We start from the raw sequence: 23,027 nt of genomic DNA, 5'->3' as shown, positions 1-23,027 counted from the left end.
GACATTCTTTATTCAGCTCGGCTTGGTAATCGTGACTTCACATGTCTTTCATGTCTTTACTGTGATAAAGTTGAATTTCGCTGTTCAAATAAAAAATATGTTATCAGATAAATATATATACATACATATATACATACATATATATATATATATATATATATATATATATATATATATATATATATTCATATATTATATATTTATTTATATATACATGTATTTAAATACAAGAGTTGCCAAAGCTGTTGTACATGTTAGGGCAGCATCATACTACTCTTGGTAGTTTTCACCCAAAACACTTGTTATTGAAAGCTTTAACCAATTCTTGTGTGCACAGTGAGTTGCCCAATATGTTTAAGAGTGTATCATTGGGGGGGGGGGGGGGGGGGGGTCCATGCCAAATATTGGGAGGCAACTAGGGCAGCATGCAAGATTATTCGGGGGATTGGATATGTAGGCCTAATATATTTTTTAAAGAATCGAAATATCGGGAATACTAAGTAATCGAGATAATCACGAGGAAATTACCGTATTGTATTTTCTTGAATAGTGCATTTTTAAATGTTTAGTTAAAAGGCATAGATTTGCACTTTTCTTAAGAATTAATAGCCCCTATTCGCCTACTAACGTTTAATGCAGCCATGGAGATGCCAACATAATTTTCGTAAATTAGGTCTAATCCCTCATGCATACCCTATTGAATACAGTATACAGAAAGACACGAAGGGGCGGATCCAGTATGGGGAATGTTATTTTCTTTTAATTTCCTGATCGGCTGCTACCAGAGCTAAACCGAGGTTGGGGACGGTGCAGTTGTAATGATTGAAGTTACAATCAAGATGAGAATTTCTATAGGCCTACATTGAAAGCGCGAATTATTTCTACGTAGCTGCAAATGAACATTACCCTTTTAATAATTCATGAGCTGAATTCGTTTGATTTTATATGCCTAAAAAGGGTCACTTTGGAGAGTATAGGGAGCTAGAGCATACTTCTAAATAAGAATACGAGAGCTGAAATTGTTAGTATATTAGCTAACCTGAAAAGGGACACCACAGAATGTGAGCACGAAACCGGAGCAGATTTTATTTTTTAAAGACCTACCGGTCATGCCGGTATACCTAAAAAGAAAGGATATCTTAAAACACATTTTTTTTTAAAATCGCTATTCGAGCTGGAAACTTTGGGCATATTGACTTGAAAATTTGTTATTCTAAGAACTTTATCTTAAAGGTCAAGTCCACCTCAGATAAATATTGATTTGAATCAATAGAGCAAAATCAGACGAGCATAATGCAGAATATTTCATTGAAATCGAATGTAAAATAAAAAAGTTATGACGTTTTGAAGTTTCCTTTATTTTTACCAAAATAAAAATAATCATGTGCACAATTTAGTCATGTGCCAATGAGGTAATCGATGATGTCACTCACTATTTCTTTTGTTTTTATATTGTTTGAATTATACAAATTTCAATTTTTACAGATAAAATTTTGAAAAATAAGGATAATTGATCCATAAAATATCAAACAATGGTAAGTCCATATGTTCAGGGAGAATGGAAACTTTATTTCACAGAACATGGGGAAAAAATTAAACTATTTCATATTTCATACAATAAAATACAATACAATAAGTGAGTGAGTTATGTCACCAGTTCCCTCATCTGCATAATTATAAGCAGAATGTGCCTAAATGTTTTGTGAAATCAAGCGAATCTTAAATATCAAAACTTTATTATTTTACATCCGATTTTGATGCAATGTTCACCGTTATGCTTGTTGGATTTTTCTCTTTTTATTCAAACCAACTTTTTGTTGGGGGTGGACTAGTCCTTTAAGTTTTTTTTATAATCGCGAACACGAGTATCGTTGAACAAAATAATGTGCACGCGTGCGTAGTGGGAGCTGAAATGGAAGCATAATAAGTATAATTTTAAGCACTTGTAAGAGTGATTATTCTTCGCCTATTTCCTATTTTTCATTTCTAGCAAGGGGCTGATTAATTTTGCAAGAGAAGAGTGTGATTTGTCCCCACCCCCACTTTTTTGACAGAGCGACCGAGAGTCCCCTTGACACCGGCCCCCGGATACGCGAGGATTGGACTAATAAGAAAATACTAAATTCGGCCACCATAGTATAGGCCTATAAGTAAAAAAAATTATACATACACTACATTACAGTGGGTTTTTTCAAGTTTCCTGTTTACTAAGTTAAGAAAAAATAAGGACATACATGTACCTGAAAAACGTTCAGAATATAAGATAAAAGAACAATGGAAAGCAAACTTTGAATATTAATATTATTAATGTAAACATTACTAAGATATTTATTGTATACTATATATATATATATATATATCAAGCGAAGATGTAAAGGGATCAATGCTACTTTTATGCATAGGCATATCACTTCCCTTTTTCTCTCTCAGGTGGAAGAAAAATATATTTATAATTCGTTTCAATATTGATCAGCTAGTTCTGTTTGTGGGAGTACCGTTAGCATGCAATGCAACTTGATTGTCGATGCACTGTCAGGAGATATCGGCTAGACACTCATGATTATGATGATGATAATGATAGTCTATCTCTATTATCATGATTATCACGATTTATAGTTAAAACGAGGCATCAAAATTAGCATGCGGAACCTGCAACGCCGTAGGCGTACGCCTATGTGTTGTATGATGTTAAAACGGTAGACCTTTTGTGTGTCTACCTATTCTAAATACAAAAGCCATTAGGTTTCAAGAAAAAGGAAATAATACTTACTTCGTTCAAAGACAGATGAAGTTACACGCCGTACTCCTGTAGCTACATATATATATATACTTGCAATGATCTTCCTATGAACATTTTGTTGTACAGTTCGTATCCCCATTTATCTGGTACCCATTCATTGTTACCGTGACCTCTAGCTGTGTCAACATCTCTAGGCTCTGCGGCGAAACTTTTTTTACTCAAATACAAGGCCTATATTGTTGTAGGATCAAGGCTATTCTTTATTTTTCTCTCGCATTTTCCATATCAAAATGGATGTGGCTAAACATCATACGTCATTGAGGAATATCTCATTCCATGGACAAATTGTTAATCTGATATGCATATACCAGGAAATCGTTCCTAAGGCCTAACTATAGCAGGCCTAATTAATTAATGGAAATAAAAGTGTTATTGTAAATTATTGGTCCATCAAAATAATTATCAGCCTATCACTTTCTCTTATCTTTTTGAAGGATGATTAGAATCACTGTAATACATATCTTTTCAATCAATGTTGATAACATTAACATATTGTTATCATCACATTTACAATATTATCATAACAATAATTCCAAATATAAGAATGATTATAATTAGATTATTCATAATTATATCAATTATTATAATCATACTTATTATATTCATGATTATAATTATTATAATTGAGATTATGATCGGGGATGATCCAGTAATTTTTAAAGGGGGGCACATTTTCCCCGAGGAAAAATTTTTACATTACAAAATTTGATTGTGTCTCTCAAGGGGGGAGGGGGGCGGGCACGGACTGTGTCCCCCCCCCATGGATCCGCCAGTTATTATGATTACAATCATACTTACATGTATATTTATAATAAGTATTGATTATGATAATGATAATTGATTATAATTTTAATCATGTATATGATTATGATTATAATTGTAATTGTAATTTTTTAAATTTCAATTACAATTAAAATTGCAATTGATATTCTCATCAGAATAGTACATAATAATTTGGAGCAACATGCATGGCGTAAGGTAGAACCAACTTTGGAATCAAGGATCTTGGGCTCTTAACTTAGCATGAGGCAATTTCCTTAAGAAGAAATTGATCCCGGTTTTGCTGGATGGAAAAAAAAATGGTCTTTAATGAGGCTACGCATCTCCTTGTATCTGATTGGGGGAGGGGTACGATCGTATATTTAGACCGGGTTGGGTTTAGCAGCATGGCTGCATGATGATTGACAAGGCTTTTTAGCCCCGCCTACTTAAAACGCGTGTTTCCCAGCCCCCTCTCTCTCCCTCTCTCCCTCTCTTACACACACACACACTCACATACACCAACTGTAACGTACATAGTATACACGTATTTTGCAATGCAACCTCTGCTGTGTATACCGGCAGATGGCAGCAAATAACCCCCTCTTAATATGCCTGATATGATCATATTAAGCCATTTGATGAAAAGAGTATATCAGTCTTTATAAGTAGGAGACCAGGTTGTTAATACCTGTACTGAATTTAATCGATCTGTTACCCGCAATTTTACACTGCATGTATTCCGATTTTTACTATTCTTTTTAATTTATGTTTGGTTCTTTGACTAAGGTTTATCGATAGATTTTTATAGAATTATTTAGACAGGTTTCATTTCTTTACTCACTTTTGTGATTACAACAATTCTGGTTCTACTTTCTGTTAACGTTAAGGTGGCCAGATGCTCGCAGGTTAGGACTTCATTGACCTCCCGTATGATTTGCTATCATTGTCATCATCATCATTACCACCACCACCATCATCATCATCATCATCATCACCACCACCACCATCATCATCATCATCATCATCATCACCACCACCATCATCATCATCATCATACTGTTCCGGCACAGAAAATTTACATACAAATCAGTTATCATATCTTCGATCTTAAAATCTTGGTAATATCGTTTTTTCTTCACGAGTAATGACATAGACATTTTTTCTATTTTCAATACAAACAATGCATCATGTAATAAATATTACTCAACTGAAGATTTTACTTCTAAATTTAGAGACACAGAACACAAATTCAGTTTGCTTCACGTTAATGCCAGAAGTTTGAACAAAAACTTTGAATCATTGGAATCATTACTCTTTACTCTAAATAATTTCAAATTCTCCATTATCGGTGTCACGGAAACATGGCTTCATAATAATTCACCTATGATATTCAACTTGCAAAACTATAATCTTATAAGGCGAGATCGTGAAGATCAAAGAGGAGGTGGTGTAGCATTTTACATCAATGAACATTTGCAGTTTAAAATAAGAAAAGAAATATCATTAAAACAAAGTGAAACTCTATTCTTAGAAATCATGAAGCCGAAAGGCAAAAATATAATTATTGGATTAGTTTACAGACCCCCTCATGGCAATGCAAATTTATTTTGCGAAGAGCTTGAAATATGCCTTCATACCATAACAAAAGAAGATAAACAAATATATCTAATGGGTGATTTTAACATTGACCTGTTATCCCAAAATAATGACAACGATTTATTCCTACATATTATGCATTCATTTGGTTATTATCCCCACATAGATCAACCGACCAGAATTGATAGCCATTCATCAACACTTATCGACAACATATTTTCAAACATACTAAACAGAGATACTTCCAGCGGACTAATAATATCTGATATAGCTGATCATTTACCGGTTTTCTTATTATGTGATAATGATATTTCAAAAGAAAATTCACCTAAATCTACAATGTATAGTAAAGAATCCCCAATAAATATTGAATCGTTTAAAAGTGATCTTGCGATTGAGGAATGGTTAGATGTATTTAATGAGTCAAATTCAGATATTGCTTAAACAAATTTTAACCAAAAATTGCAGAAATATTACGATAAAAATTTTCCTCTATCACCTATCAAAAAAAGAAAAGCAAAAATGCCATGGATTACTAAAGCTATTCTACGATCCATACATACCAGAAATAAACTATACAAGACATTTTTAAAGAACCCTTCTATTCAAAACAAAAATAAATATAAAACTTATAGAAATAGACTAACCAATATAATTCGGGCTTCTCGCAAATTGTTTTATTCCGAGAAACTTAACAAAGTTAAATCAAACATGAAAGCCACATGGGAGATCATCAATGATTTGATTGGCAAGAAACCCAAAGTATTACCTAAAGACAATTTCACAGTTCATGCTGCTGCAATAAATTCAGATGATGTAGCTGATACCTTTAATTCCTTTTTCGTTAACATAGGACCCTCTTTGGCAAACAACCTTGCCAGACCAAACCAAAGTTTTGCAAAATTTCTTCCCACACCCATCAATTCTTCCCTATTCTTTAACCCCACAAATGTTCAGGAAATAATTGAAATAACAAAAAATCTCAAATCCAGCAAATCAAAGGGATATGATAGAATTAGTACTTTCCTCCTTAAGCAGATCATACATTATATTGTCACTCCATTGTGTCATATTTTTAATCTGTCGATCAGCACCGGTAAATGTCCAGATCCCCTTAAAATTGCAAAGGTAAATCCTGTTTTAAAAAAAGACAATCCACATGAAATAACAAATTATAGGCCTATTTCTATTCTCCCCAGCATATCCAAAATATTAGAGAAGATTATTTACAAAAGACTTTATAAGTTCCTAGATACTTTTCAGTTTCTAAATTCAAACCAATATGGATTCAGGAAAGGGCATTCAACTGATCAGGCTTTAATACAAATATACGATAAAATTACAAATGCAATGACAAATAAAGAACACATAATAGGAGTATTCATGGACCTAAGCAAAGCATTCGACACTCTTGACCACCAGATTTTACTTTAAAAACTTGAAAATTATGGAATTCGGGGAATCACACTATCATGGTTTGAGAGTTATTTGACTGATAGAAAACAATATGTCACTCACAATAATATTTCTTCTAATTTTCAGACAATAAAATGCGGAGTTCCACAAGGATCGATCCTTGGCCCCCTACTTTTCCTTATATATATTAATGATTTGACTACTGTAACGCCTTTATTATCATTTGTATTATTTGCCGATGACACAAACATTTTTTGTTCACACACTAGCTTAGAAACTTTAGTAGATACATTTAATCGTGAATTACCTAAACTATCTTTATGGTTTAAATGTAATAGGCTATCACTTAATATAGACAAAACAAACTTTATGTATTTTAAGCATACAAGTTCACATATTACTGAGTTTCCATACGACATAAGCATAGATAATATTCCACTCAAAAGGAAAAAAGAAACAAAGTTTTTAGGTGTCACAATAGATGAAAATTTAAATTGGAATGAACATATACGTTGTATAACTACTAACATCTCCAGAAACGTAGGTGTACTTTACAAAATGAAAAACATAATTCCTCATACTACACTCGTTTTACTCTACAATTCATTGATATTGCCGTATATATCGTACTGCAATATAGTTTGGGCAACGTGTGCAAAAACTAAAATTAATACAATATATTTATTACAGAAAAAAGCAATTCGAATTTGTACTAATTCGCAATATTTATCACACACAAATCCATTATTCCATAAACTAAAGACTCTAACTATTTTTGACATAAATTCATTTCAAAGCTTACTGCTTATGTTCAAATACGTAAATAACATGCTCCCACCTTCATTTCACAATTTTTATACTATGAACACATCTATCCATTCATACCCTACGCGGAACTCTTCTAATTTCCATTTAATCAACCCCAAATTGCTTATTGCGCAGAGATCCATAAGACACCATGGTCCTGATTTGTGGAACTCTCTACCAGAATCTATAAAAAGATCCACGTCCCTTTACTCATTTAAAGCAAACGTTAAATCCATGTTGATATCAGAATATTTGAAGTAAAATTTCTGTGTCGTTGTGTCATTAAAGCATCATCACCATCATCATCCTCTCCATCACCTTCATCTTCACCATTTCACCGTCATCTTCATCCTTATCATCTCCATCTTCAATGCTCAAATTAGATTACTGCTGTTTTTCATAAAATGTACTGTGTATCGATTCTGCTGTATTAATGTATTATATTAATCAATGAGTTTTAACCTGGGGTTGTCATTTTTTCAAGCAATCTGCTTATGATGACAATCCTTCTCCTGCAAATTGTAAATGTTAACTAATTTGGTATGAAATCAATTTTGTTTGTAATGATAATTTTAGTACATTTAGTTATGATTCATGCCAAAAAAAATTATCAATATACTATGTTTGTTATGTTATGGAAAATGTATTCTATACGAATGATGTAATTGCAGAAGTAAACAATAAAAATCAAATCAAATCTTTCTTTATTTCTTTTCCTCTCATTTCTTTGCTCGTGAAAAGGAGTCAATGGCCCCCTTACTCTGGTAGTCCGAGCACGTTCGCCACTCAAGAGGCGAGGTCCGCAGGGCTAATGGCCCCAAGCCCCCATCTGTATATAAATGGGATGAGGCGATACCCTTCTTTCCTTTAATGTCGTATCTGAAAGAAAATGGTTGAAAATAAGGTTTTTTGCCATTTCGTCTACTGCTTTTTGTCCACTCACCACATGGTCTAATGTCATTTCGTCTACCATCACTTGGTCCACTATCCAAATCGTCCAATTACCATTATGTCCAATAGCCAGTTGGTTTAATAACCATTTCGTCTACCATCACTCGGTCCTCTATCCACATCGTCCAATTACCATTATGCCCAATAGCCAGTTGGTTTAATAACCATTTCGTCTACCATCACTTGGTCCACTATCCACATCGTCCAATTACCATCATGCCCAATAGCCAGTTGGTTTAATAACCATTTCGTCTACCATCACTTGGTCCTCTATCCACATCGTCCAATTACCATTATGCCCAATAGCTAGTTGGTTTAATAACCATTTCGTCTATTATCATTTGGTGAAATAGTAATTTGGTCTAATTGCATTTTTTGACCAATTGGTCCAATAGCCATTTTGTCAATAATCATTACGTCTTTTACCATTTAGTCCAATAGTCAACTGGTCTAAAGGCAAATGATCTAATGACCACTTAGTCTACTTTCATTTCGTCTATGTTCCATTTGGTCTTAGTGCAGTTGGTTCACTGTCACTTAGTATAAGCCCATTTCGTCTAACAATCATTTGGTCCAATCACCAATAGGTCCAATTGCCATCTCAGCCAATCATCAGTTCATCTACAATCGTTAATAGTCTACTACTAGCAACCCCTACGTGTTTGGTGCCTGTGTATTGCTGACTCGACTCCTGTTGCTCTTGTGATTTATTATTAATTAAACCCTGTTGTTTGGTCGTCTTTTATTTACATAATTGTACACTATTTTCAGTTCCATTATAATATTATTTTTACGCAAGATAATGTATCTCATCGAACAGGCAAAGCCAGCGCGAAGCACGTTCGAGCGAAAAATCAATCATATGGAAAAAAACTTATTTTCCAGGTCTTCCCCTCACATTGTACTCACTTGTCTTCCTCCTCTTATTTTACCTATTCTGTTTTCTCCCCTCCTTTCCCATTTTTCATTCCTCTTTTTTTTATTTTTCGTGTCGCCAATAGCTGTTATTGGTATTATTGTAATTATTATATTACCATTGTTATTCCTGACTATTAGTACTATTTTATTATCATTATTACAATTATTATTTATTATTTGTTATATGACGATAATCAATGATGATTATCATTATAACTGTGCACTGGTTAAAAACAGAAGGAAGAGTACATTCCAAATCAAAGGACCCTATTTCAGTATGATCCTTTTTAACCACTCATTTTCCCCCTTTTGCGTGCATGATGTGATAGAAAGAGGGAGAGAGAGAGAAAGAGAGAGAGAGAGAGCGAGAGAGAGAGAGGGAGAGAGCGTGGGGGGCTGTATCGCTGTACTGCATCATCCATTTTCTGATAGAAGGCCGAGTTATCATCATGATTTTTCATATCATTCATTTTATCTTCAGTTTATAAGAAGTCATTTTGCCACCCCCGCTGCCGCGCTCGGCTAACGCGACGTATTTGTGTCAGACAAAATGGCTTTTTCACTAATTGGCTGTTAGACTAAATGACTAATAGACGATTTAGGAATTGGACGAAATAGTTATTAGACGATGTGGTTGTAAGACGAACTGATTATTGGACCTAACGAGTGGTGGACAAAATGATAAGTTAGACGATAAGGCGATTGGACAAATTGGACCATGTGGTGAGTAGGCGGAATGGCAGTAGACGAAATGAAGGTAGACCATGTGGTGAGTAGACGGAATGGCAGTAGACGAAATGAAGGTAGACCATGTGGTGAGTAGACGGAATGGCAGTAGACGAAATGAAGGTAGACCATGTGGTGAGTGGACGGAATGGCAGTAGACGAAATGAAGGTAGACCATGTGGTGAGTAGACGGAATGGCAGTAGACGAAATGAAGGTAGACCATGTGGTGAGTGGACGGAATGGCAGTAGACGAAATGAAGGTAGACCATGTGGTGAGTAGACGGAATGGCAGTAGACGAAATGAAGGTAGACCATGTGGTGAGTAGACGGAATGGCAGTAGACGAAATGAAGGTAGACCATGTGGTGAGTGGACGGAATGGCAATAGACGAAATGAAGGTAGACCATGTGGTGAGTGGACGGAATGGCAGTAGACGAAATGAAGTTAGACCATGTGGTGAGTAGACGGAACGGCAGTAGACGAAATGAAGGTAGACCATGTGGTGAGTGGACGGAATGGCAATAGACGAAATGAAGGTAGACCATGTGGTGAGTAGACGGAATGGCAGTAGACGAAATGAAGGTAGACCATGTGGTGAGTAGACGGAATGGCAGTAGACGAAATGAAGGTAGACCATGTGGTGAGTAGACGGAATGGCAGTAGACGATTGGGCAATTTAACAAAAGACGCTCATTATCATTATTTTTCATATATTTCATTTTCATTTGATTTATTGTAATTATTATTACAATTATTATTATTGTTATTATTAGGCCCTATTATTTATTTTTTTGGGGGGTACGGTGTTTTCCCTAAAATTTTTGGAGGGGATCATTTTACCACTCGATGCCCTGCGCTGTGGTAAATTATTCACATAACCAGGTCTCTCGGAGAGGACATTAAACCTTCGATTCTCTGGTTGCTTAATTACAATCATCCATTAGGTAAAATGAAAGTAAAAAGAATCCTCGTTCCGCTGAATTAAAGTAGATGAATACACGATTGAAACATGTCTAACAGGTTGTTGGGAATTCCCAGTCATTAAAAATTGTCTGATATTGAACTCGGTTCGTTTGCAACGCTGTGTTGGCACACGATACACCACTATGACTTGACAACGCCCAAGCAATTAAGGCATATCGATAGAACTATACCCCGTACAACACCACTGCTCTGATCAAACTGAGATATATGCTATTAACGGACACCAGGAGATTGAGGTAAGCATATTGAATGATTCATGCTTATTCCAAATATTACGTATCTATTTTACACATTCAAATGTCATCATGTATGAGAAACGTGTTGGATTTGAAATCACACTCTATTTGATGTGTGTTGTTTAATGAATAAATCTTCAATATTATTGGAATGTCATTTACCTTAATAACGCAATAACTACTAGTGAGAATATTGTAACATCACACTCTATGAACGGACAGGATCGAAACAAATAAAATTATATAACTAGCACATCAATGATGTGGAGCTCATCGGGCATCTTGCAACAAAATTTAACTCATTGTTTAATTTCAGCCCAGTTGACAATGTAGTGAATTGTATTCGTGACATAAGCCTTTCCGGTGATTTATGAATGAATTTCGTATAAATGAGCACTAATAATTTTCTGGTCACAATTTCTAAATTCTGTGTAGAATCATGGTGAACCTCATGCAGCTCTCAGATGGACCCCCCCCAAAAAAAAAAAAATAATCAAATCGGTCAACAAATAAATAAGCAATTAAAAAATATGTATAAATGAGCATATTCAATGAGTTTCAAAATTTTGTGTAGAAGTTTTGTATCCCCACCTAGATATACATGTAAAGCATATTATATACATAATATTATACATAATATACATGTAAAGCAAACAAAATTGAAATTCATCAACAAATACCATATACATGTAAACCAAACAAAGTTGAAATTTATCAACAAAAGGAGAAGAAAAGTAAACCCGTTTTTATAAATTTATCAATAAACTTTGCATAAATTAGCATTACAATTTTCTAGTCGAAATTTCAAAATTCTGTGTAGAAGATAGCTGAACCAAATGAAGCTTTACCAGAAGGAAGCAAGAAAAAATCAAAATTGGTCAACGGATAGGAGAGGCATTTTTTTTTGATGATTTAGAAAAATGTGCATACATTTTTGTAGCATATTAGTGACTTTCCAAGTTCTGTGTAGAAGTTTTGAATCCCCCACCTAGTACAATTAAGCAAACGGAATTGAAGTCGGACTTGAAAGGAGGAAGAATCATTTTGAAATTGTGGTTGGACGACAGACGACGGACACCACGCCACGGCATTAGCTCATCTGACCCTTCGGGCCGGATGAGCTAAAACCGTTGTTTAAGGGGGTGATCAGAATTGTTTTTCAACCATAGAGTAATGGGGAAAAATGAAAACTCATACTTTTTTCAAGCAATGACATTCCTCTTTGTATCTCCTCATTTCTTTTCTTTAATTCCACCTTCCCACTTTCCTCCCACGCCCCAAGCACCTTTTCCCATTCCCCCGTTCTTCTTCCTCCTCTCCCCTCCTTTTCCAATTACCCTTCCTTCAACTTCTTTTGTCCATTCCATTTTTTCCTCTTCCCCTCATTTTATCATTCCCCATTCCCCTTCCCCCTCTCCCTCCTTTCCCCACCTTCTTCACCTTTCCCCATTCTTTTCCAATTCCCCTTTCTCATATTCCTTTTTTTTCAAATTTTCCCTCCCCCTCATTTTATCGTTCCCCATTGCCCTTCTCCTCCCCCTCCTATTTTGGTCAAGAGCGGGAACCTGGGCTACCACCCTTCGCTCCTCCACTGATAACAATTTCAGGACCCGATGCAGAAATACTTACGTTTAATCATAACTAAAAGAATCAATCGCAAGTCCCTATAATACACGCATTCCGTTGGTTGCAAACAAAATTGCGATTGGTATTTTGAGTTGCGTAAGGTCACAACGTTTCTGCAACAGGTCAATACGGAGATAATATATCGAAGCTACGGAAATCTTTTCCAGTTTTAATTTGTCCCCAGGTATGGTTTGCACATGTATATAATTATTCATTGTTTCATTAATTATTTTTCAGTCTTCTAACAATCAAACCATGGCTGAATCATTAAAGACTGTCATCTCCCAGAGTACAGAGTGTCCATTGTGTCTTTCTACATTCACCTATCCCAAGATCCTGTCTTGTTCTCACACTTTCTGCAAGACTTGCCTGGACAACCTCTTAGAGTGTCACGGTAACTGCCAGATCCGATGCCCTGTCTGCAGAGCTGTGACCCAGGTCCCAAACCAAGATGTCGGCAAACTACAGGTAAATCTTGCTTTGAAGAGTCTGATAGAGGATATGGAGGGCCATCCTCAGATTTGCACAAATTGTAAATCAAATGACAAATCCTATGCTGCTGTCTACTGCCAAGACTGTGGCAACTATCTCTGCACCACTTGTCTTAATAAGCACTCTCAATGGGAAGGCTTTATCGATCATGAAGTCATTGCCATGAGTGAGATCTCATCAGGGAAGGTTTCAGTCCGTAAATACCGGAAATGCAGGAAACATCCAAAAGAAGACGAGGGTTGCTTCTGTTCCAGCTGCAGGAGATTCACATGCTTCAGGTGTGTTGTTATGGAACATACGGGGGAAGGACACAAGGTCATCGAGGGAACAGCTTACGAGGACAAACACACGAAGGGTATCGAAGAACTTAAATCAAAGGTGGACAAGAAACAATCATGCTTTCAGAAGTACATTGATTTTATAGATGAACAGACTAAAAGTGTTGACAGTGCCAAGAAACAGTGTACAAGTGACATTAATAAAGCATATGATGATGCAGTCCGGCAGTTGACAGTAAAGAGGAAAAGTCTAGTAAGAGAAGTCAAGGAAACGACCGAAGGAGTAAAGAAAGAACTGGAAAGTATGAAGACCACGGCCCAGAAGCACATCAATCGGTTGGCGACCATGGCTGAAATGGTAACTAACAAAATAAAGATTCCATTAGATATGGATACTTTGGCTGCACACGACACTCTGTGTGAAGAGTTACGAGACGTCTTTGATCAAAAGGATCCTGACTACGAGCAGCCGAAGAAATCGGGCATAAAGGGGAAAAGTGTCATGTTCAAGAGAAATGTTGGAATGGGTGAGCTAGGCCTTGGAAAGATTGTGAATGTAGTTGAAAGGAAGGTTGCCTTACCCACTAATAAAACCTTTGATGAAAAGGACGTTTCTTTGCCTACTTATAATATTGATAATGTAAAGAAGGTTGCTTTGCCAGCTCAATATAGCATGTATACCATGGTTGGTACACCAGACGGTAGGATGGCAGTAGGATGTCATAGAGGTGGCATGAATATCTTCTCTTCTGATGGTCAGCGTCAGCAGACAGTTCTGAAGGATGTTAAAATATCGGGGGTAGGGTTTCTTTCTGATGGTCGATGCGTTGTGATTGATACTTCAAACAACATCACACTGTACACACCAGAGTACACACAATTGAATGTAGTGTTTACGACTCTAAGTCGAGTTGAAGGTGGGGATTCTGATCTCACTGTTGATGATGATGATGTGATCTATGTGAGCTACATGAAAGCCAAGAAGATCCAGGTATTTTCAACAGCAGGTGGGCAAGCAGTCAGGGAGATACCATGCAACGGGTATGTACCTCGGCAAATCACTAGTTACCATGGTTCTCTGATCATTTCATCATTGGATGCTATCAGATTGATAGACAAACAGGGTGCTGTACAACATAAATTAAAGAAACCGGGTAGCCACCTTTACGCTGCTGTATCTCAATGGAATACAATCCTGATAGCCAAGGTGAACGATGGTGAAGATTTGGTGAGCATTGACGAGTATACAAATGAACTAAGACACATTCGAAACCTTGTTAATGATTACAAGATTGAGAACACTGTGATATTTTGGCATGTTTGGTGTAACCTCCAGCAGTACCGATCAGGAGAGATCGCTTTCTACACTCGGGATAGACTGCATATATTCCGCTGAAAATAATTGATGACATGATATCATAATTATTATCGCAGAAGATGGGGGGGGGGGAGTGATACCCACCGAGTTGCCATTTTCTGCTAAAAGTAAGCTGCTATAATGTAAAAATACATAAAACAATTGTTGGATCATTTCTTTCTGGATTTCTTACCCATAAAGAGCATTTCGCTTCTTACAACTATTTGTTTTCAATTTTGCATGTACCAACCATCATATTTATCATGTTTATCCTCTGTGTGGGGGAAATTCTAGTACTTGCATATCAGACAAATTGTTGTTAAATGTTTATGACAAACCATATGATTCTCTATTCATATTCATGACTGTATATAATATTTGACTAGTAATATGCCAGCATGGGCATGATGGGTGGTGAGATCATTGATATTAAAAGAGTTTACTGTTTATGCGCGTATACTATAGGTTTTCATAAATTGAAAGATATCTACATGTATGCTGTGAATCAAGACATTATTATAACGTGTGAATATAAAAATAATCATCTTCATGGAGATGGTCTGATCATCACTCTTCGATATTTTTCGGAGTGTGAAACACTTAAAAAACTTATTTCATTTATGAAAATTGCACGAAAAATGCATAAAACAGCATATAGTCATTGAATCTCAATTTTTAGTTTCAGCTTTCCACTTAATATCAAGCATCATCTTTATCATGTGTACCCTATGTGAGGGAATTTCTCGTGCTTAAATATAAGACATGATGTTAAATATACATATTGTAACAGTATCCTGTTTATGTGATTTGTTCAACTGATAACCTATAATGTTTATTCAACTAGAGGGCGCACTCTTGCTAAGTAATAAAGTACCCCCTTTCTGCCTGTAAGAAATCTCTAACTCCTCTCTGATGTTCGAGTCAAGTAAAACCATTTAACAACCCAACTACAACTTGAAACACATATTTTATGGGAAACCAAATGTTTCTCTCTTCAAATATGTCATGTATATAATACTTGTCTAGCAATGACTATCGTGGCAATGTGATATTTACCATTGATATTAATTAGTGTATGCTATACACTGTAAACACTGCGGTGTTAAAACTGACACCAATTGGTGTTACTAGAGACCACACCCTGAGGTGTTAAAATCACACCCTCGAGATTAAACATAACACCAAAGAGTGTAACTGTGACAACAAAAGATGTTGTAATAACACCATTTTAAACCGGTTTAAAATAACTGGTGTGGTCCTCTATGTACACCGGTTAACACCACAGCTTTTGCTGTGTACTGTTTATGATTTTATGCATGTATATGTCGTTATTCTATGCTATCATTCTATCAAGGCATGTTACACTGTGTAAATATATAAATATCATCTTCATGGAATTGGTCTGATTCCTGCTCTTTCATATTTTTTTGAAGTGCTTCAATTTTAAAATGCAATTATATATGATAACTTGAATGTGAAACAAAACAAACAAATATTGCCGGCATTTAAGAAAATAGCATAAAATGCATAAAAAGCAACGTCAATGGATCTCAATTTTTATTTGGAACTTTGCTATCATCAAGCATCATCTTCATTATGTTTATCCTGTGTGGGGAAATTTCTAGTTCTTGTATTTTAGACATAATGTTATTAGATATATCATGAGAAATCAAATAATTTCTATTTCTAAACATATACTTCATATTTAACTAGTAATAACCATGGTGGAAGTGTAATATTTACCATTCATTTTAAAGTTGGTATGCTGTACTATGTATGCATGTATGTTTTTGTAATAGGTATTTTGTATGCATTGATCAGGCAGAAAGGAAGTGAAACAACGTTCTCCGTTATAGAACATGCTTATACTGTGTATTTTTTTTACCTGTATTTGATATAGAACCGATGTGACTTCGATAAATTCGAAGAAATTTAATTTGAAAATGCAATTATATGGAATAACTCGAATGTGAAATGAAATAGCTTAAACGAAGAATTTGTTATTGTATTTCAGGCAATGGCACGAAATGTACAGTAAAAGCGCAGTTGTAATGAGTTAATTGATGTCGATATTTGCCATCCATAGAGGTCTGAAGAACTTTTTATTGGTCCATAACTATATTAAATCTATATTTATATATTGTTTTGCATATATTATAACTTTGTAAAAAATAAAAGAAATCAAATGGAGCGAAAAGAAATTTTTTGAGGAGGCAAAATTCCTAAAAAGCTGGGAGCTAGCAAAACGGTGCAAACATCTAATTTTGTGATAGATTTCGACATAATATTCAGACAATGATATGTTCAGCCTTTTAGTTTCATTTACTTTTCTTCTTTTCCCCGTGGTCGTAAAAATCTTGAGGAAAGAACATAACTCAATCAAATTGTTACATTCTATCTAAGTTTTGAAAATCATTCAATAATATAATTTCAAATTTCTGCTTCGGATTTTGCCTTTTAAAAAAGGATTCAATTCGATAGAAGATCACGTCAGATATGACCTGCTATTATCGTGGGAAAAAATGAAACTGTAATATCATAATTAATTTATAGTCTACAGATATACTTATTTTTAGCAAAAATTCTCTTTCATCAAGAATCATGCAGTATATCCAGAATGAAGAGAAAACGTCATTAATTAATTATTCAATTGAGAAGGAAAGTATGATCACTATGAATGCAATTGTTTATATTTGCACAAATATGATCGAGAACAATTATGTGCATATGCATAAATAAAATAACATGTTAGTATTTAAGAACCAAGTTCACAATATACAGCTCTACAATACGATATGTCGAGTTTACAAGTAGAATGAGTTTATTAAAAGGTAAAATCAATTGTGCTCTTCATTTTCAGGAACTATAAAAGATTTGATCATCAATTTTATCATAGTATACATAATAACTTTTAGAAATTTTCTTAAAATGTACGAAACCAAACATTATAATGTAAACGTTGAAAAGTGAATAAAGGAAATGCAATTTCAAAATCTGTAAAAGAGTAGTAATATAATAATAACAGAATATCATAATTCATATTTGCTGTAATTTGGCTGATATTATTACAGTTATTGTTTTTTAGAGCATGCTTGTAGGAATTCACTAAGACCACAGCGCGAGCCGAAAATTTTTGATATTCAGATCAGAAAAGGGGACATTTTAAGGACTGATTTTAGGAATTCATGCATGGAGAGCAGACCAATCCACTAATGCGAACGTAATCACGGACAGAAAATGTTTAATATTAAGACCTTAATATGGGCAATCACTTTAACTAGTCATGAAAAAGAAGCATATGTCACTACATAAAACAATAACTCGAAGTGCGAGGAAATATATTTGGTGTATATTGACTTGAAAACGGGAGGTTTTAGTACAACAGGATTATATATCTCGCTAAACAGACAATGCTAGCACCAGGAACACTGAAGACATAGGCCCTAAGCAAATCATGTTTAATAAAGTTATGATAGAATGTTTATTATGTAATGTAACATAACACGATTACAATATGATATAACATTATAATGAATAATAATTTCTTCTTTCCTACTACGTTTCTCTTCCTTCTCCCTCTTTTTCTCCTTTTCCCAGTTTGCTTGATTTTTCTTTGTCAGCCGATGGTGGGGGGGGGGGCACGTGCCCCCCACCGTAGTTACGCCACTGACCGAAATACTGCATAATCTAACATGTCATAACGTTGTTTTTTCTTTTACGTTTTTGATGAGATTTCCAGTATGTTCTTTGTCAAATTTTCCCTTATTATTATTTGTTCCAATCATTTTATTTCAATTCTGGAGTATCTCCCCCTTTTAGAGATTTGATATATGTTGTAGTCATCAGTTAATCAGGGGTGAATCCAAGGGGGGGGGTGCCAAGCCCGGGGGCACTCATAGTGGGTATGTCCCGCGACCCCCATTTTTACACTCAAATTTCCGTTCCGAGGCATAGCATTTTGTCTTATTGAGAAAAAGAACAAAGAAAGCCCCTCCAAAGCATAGCATTTTATCATCGACAAAAAAGAAGAAAGAAATCTGTTCCAAAAGCTTCGCATGTTTCCGTTGTGCCGTTCCAGTCGCGTTGATCTGCTACAATGAGCGGCAATTTTGATGAAAAGCGGTCGCAGAGCGCTGTCCGAACATTGCCTCTGCGCAAGACCCTGCCACCGGGCTACCTGCATACACGTTCCATAGGGATTTGCATACGCACTCACACGCAGGCGACCAAGGACCCCCGTTTTTACAAATATTTGTGGTTCTGAAGCCTGCTCCGAGGACCCTCCTTTTTACAATAAACCCGCTCAAATTAAGCCCCTGTTATTTGTCTCGCCCGCGGCACATATTCCTACTGTTCCTACTACTTTTTTGGTCGATAATGGGGGTGGGTCAGTCAGCCCGAGCCCCCTATTTTGGGGCAACATGTAGAAAAAGGGTGTCCTTTTTAAGTAGAGAGAAACGTTTAAAACAGAAGAATGAGGTATCATACCCATGTTTAACTTACGACCTCGTAACGACCGGTCCGACCCCACAGGCCTATACCCGCAATGGGACCGCATTCAGTTGGTTCATATGAAGGCAAACTACGCTACCGGACACGTTTTTGCTGATATACAAAAACAACTTACTCATCACTGAAAGCGTGTTTTTTTTAGAAGTAGTGACATCATATATGACATGTCTATATTGGATTTACTGCGTTGGAACATTTCATTGGTTGACAGTATGCATACGATGTAAAGAAGAAGACTTGGTAAATCACGCCTACTCTACCATATCTGCATTGATAAATGCGTACCACAATCTTATTTTTCTATTTCAGTCACCAAGCCTCTAGCGGCAACTTTATATCATAACGCCCTTTTACTTATGAACTCGAAAATTTTCTTATAGAGTGACTGACCTCAGAACGCTGAAATCGCATACCATGAGGGGGCTTAATTTTTACAAAATTTTCTTGGGGAGGACCCCAGCTAGATCCCCCCGACAAGACGTACCTTTGGTGCGGGTTACGCCCCCCCCCCCCGCATTTAAAATTTTTGGGATCCGCCCCTGCTAATTCCATCTTGAAAAGACGAGATGTCAAATCAGGATTTGCCTCCAGCAAAGTAAGATCAATATTTCTGCTTTTTCATTTCTCTTTTTTTTTCTTCTTCTATTCTTCTTTCTTATATTTCCTCCTCCATTTTTTGCCTATTGTTTTCCTCTTTTCTCCTTTTATCTCTCACCTTCCCTTTTTAACTATTACGTTTTTTCTTACATCTTTTGTTCTTCCCTTTTTTCTCATGTCATTCTTCTTTTCCAATCCTATTTTCTTTTTTCAATAATGACTTTGTTTCTTCCTTTTTCATAATCTCATTGTTCCTGTATTTTCTTATTTCCATCTTCTCTTTATTATTCCTTTTTTCTTTCTTTGTTCCTTTCATTCTTTCCTTTTTTTCTTTCTTTCTTTCTTTCTTTCTTTCTTTCTTTCTTTCTTTCTTTCTTTCTTTCTTCCTTTTCCCTTTGTTCCTTTCATTCTTTCCTTTTTCATTCATTTTTTCCTTCTCCTTTTCTTTCTTTTTTCTTTCTTCCTTCCTTTCGTTATTCATTTCTTTCTTTATTACTTCATTTCTTTCTTTCTCTATCTATTCATTTTATTAATTCCTTCCCTTTTCTTTTATTTTTTCTTCCCTCCTCTCTTTCATTCATTCTTTCCTTCTTTTTCTTTCTTTCTTTTTGTATTTTTATTGAATCCTTTCTTCCTTTCTTCTTATGTTCCTTTTCCGTCCTACCATTTTTTCTTTCTTTTCTTCTTTTCGTTCTTTTCTTTTTTTTGTCTCTAAACAAGTCAATAATATACTTCAAACATTTCGATTATTTTCAATCAGGTAAAAAGAAAACCCGTGAATCAACCGTTACGCTGAATTGAAGTACATGAATGCACAACTGAAACATGTCAAAGGTTACTGGGAATTCCCAATCACTAAAAATAGTTTGATATTGAACTAGAATTCGTAAACAAGTGTAAATTTGCACACGATTCACTACGCACCACCATTATGATGAATTGATGTAGCCAAAATATATAATACTGCTGCTATTAGACCCTGTATAATACTATTGCTTCGATCAAAGCATAAGATACCTAGACATAATGTTAGATTGTAAACTATGCTGGGATGCTCATATAAAATATTTAATTAAGTCTTAAAGTTACAAAATATTCACACTAATGAAAATTAGTAAATTTTCAAACAAGGATGATTTGAATAAAATATATAAATGCACCATACAACCAACCTTTGATTATTCTTGTTCCGTATGGGGAAACTGTTCTTTATATAATAGAAATACACTTTTACGATTACAGAAAAGGGCTGCACGCATAGTAACAGGCAATTTTGATTATTATGTAAATGGCCTTGATATAATTAATTCTCTTAAATGGCAAACTCTTGATATCAGACGTGATTACTTTTTAGCTTGTATAATGTATAACTGTATTCATGAAAAGGCCCCAGTCCGAATGTGCAATGAAGTGGAAATGGTTTTTGAAAGACATTCTGTTAATACTAGACTTGCCAATACGTTGAACGTCGTTTTACCAAAGCCTACTCTCGAATAAGAGTTGTTTTAAATATGCTGGTGGCTTGGTTTGGAATAGCCTCCCATCTGATATTCAAAATGCAAATTCTCTTGAAGTTATTAGACGTATGTATAAATGCCAATATTTTAAAGCCGTCGTTTAATGAAATGATATGTATTGTTTTCTAATAGACTGACCTTCTTTTATTTCCTTCTCCCACCTCTCCCCCTCCTCTTTCTCTTACCTTCCTCTCTCGTCTTTCTTCTTTCTTTTATCCTGTTCTTCGTCTAGGTCATACCACTTATAAATATTTTTATATTGTGAGCCATGCATGTAGTTTACTACATGCATGGCTCACAATCTTTTATTATTCTAACTTAATTGGTTTGGAGGCTTATGTTTGTATTTTTATGATTTTTGTATATTGATAGTTTACTTTGAAATTTTCATGTTGTTCAAAATTGTCTTTGTATATACCTAATCTTACATGTAACAAGATCTTTACAATGTAAAACAATGTAAATTTAGCCTTTGGGCTACCATGAAGTGTTTTTTTTAATAAAACCATTTCTCTATCCATCTATCTATCTATCTATCTACTTTTTAGAAATTATTTTTATGCATTGTATATATTATGTGTGTGTTGTCAGGACCATGATGTCAAACAGCCTCGGCTGATCATGTTTTATCTTTATCCTGATTAAATATGTTACAATAAAACTGAGAAACATATCGTTTTTAATGGACATAAGCATTTTGATGTAAGTATAATGAATAATTCATGTATTTTCCAAAGATATTCTGTATATATTTTACACATTCAAATGCCATATGTATCAGAAACGTGTCGAATTTGAAATCACACTCTGATTGATATGGCTTGTTTAATGATTATATCTTTAATATTACTGGATTGCCATTTTTCTTCAATAATAAGCGATTGTTTCCAGTGAGAAATTGTAACATCACCATCTTTGAACAGACAGGATCGAAACAATTAAATTATATATACAAAGATCGTTGTTTAGGGGTGATCAGACTTATTTTCCAACCCGGAAGTAATGTGGAAAATGCAAAGGTAAATTGCCTATTCGTCTAATGCCAATTCTTCCACTCACCACATGGTCTACCTTGATTTAGTCTAGTGCCATTCGGTCCATCAACATCAATTTTTGTAACTGAAGAAAACTTAATATGCCTTTTTAGAATGGAATTTGTTAATCTTTAATAATAGGTGAATCAAATGATTTTATTCCTCTGTTATTACATTCTTGACTTTACTAGGGGATGAGGAATACAGAGAAGAGACAAAGTGACTGTTTTTACTACATGTTTATCAAGTATTATCTGTTGATAAGCTGTACTTCTTCTAATGTAAACTAATAATGTGTATGCTGCCTGTTTTTCTTTTCTTATTTGTTTATTCTGTTATATTTTAAATTACTCGTATTAATTATATGTGATTTGTTATACAAAATTATGAAAACCCAATAAAAACTTAAGAAAAAAA

The 23,027-nt window shown here is 34.9% G+C and overlaps 1 protein-coding gene across 1 annotated transcript; it reads left to right on the top strand.

Moving 5' to 3' along the window:
- Nucleotides 1-13,068: 13,068 nt before the first annotated feature.
- On the top strand, nt 13,069-15,821 carry LOC121421229 (tripartite motif-containing protein 45-like). Its single transcript, XM_041615892.1, has one exon. It carries the CDS (start codon nt 13,079-13,081, stop codon nt 14,987-14,989), a length of 1,911 nt encoding a protein of 636 aa, XP_041471826.1. The 5' UTR covers nt 13,069-13,078; the 3' UTR covers nt 14,990-15,821.
- Nucleotides 15,822-23,027: the final 7,206 nt, after the last annotated feature.

This window comes from Lytechinus variegatus, chromosome 9, assembly GCF_018143015.1.
Source record: "Lytechinus variegatus isolate NC3 chromosome 9, Lvar_3.0, whole genome shotgun sequence".
Lineage (NCBI taxonomy): Eukaryota > Metazoa > Echinodermata > Echinoidea > Temnopleuroida > Toxopneustidae > Lytechinus > Lytechinus variegatus.
Note: the sequence above shows the minus strand (reverse complement) of the source record. Positions and strands in the feature narration are given on the sequence as shown.

What these genes read in the sequence shown, in the direction of transcription:
- LOC121421229 (XM_041615892.1), top strand. Translation starts at nt 13,079, where the DNA reads ATGGCTGAATCATTAAAGACTGTCATCTCCCAGAGTACAGAGTGTCCA.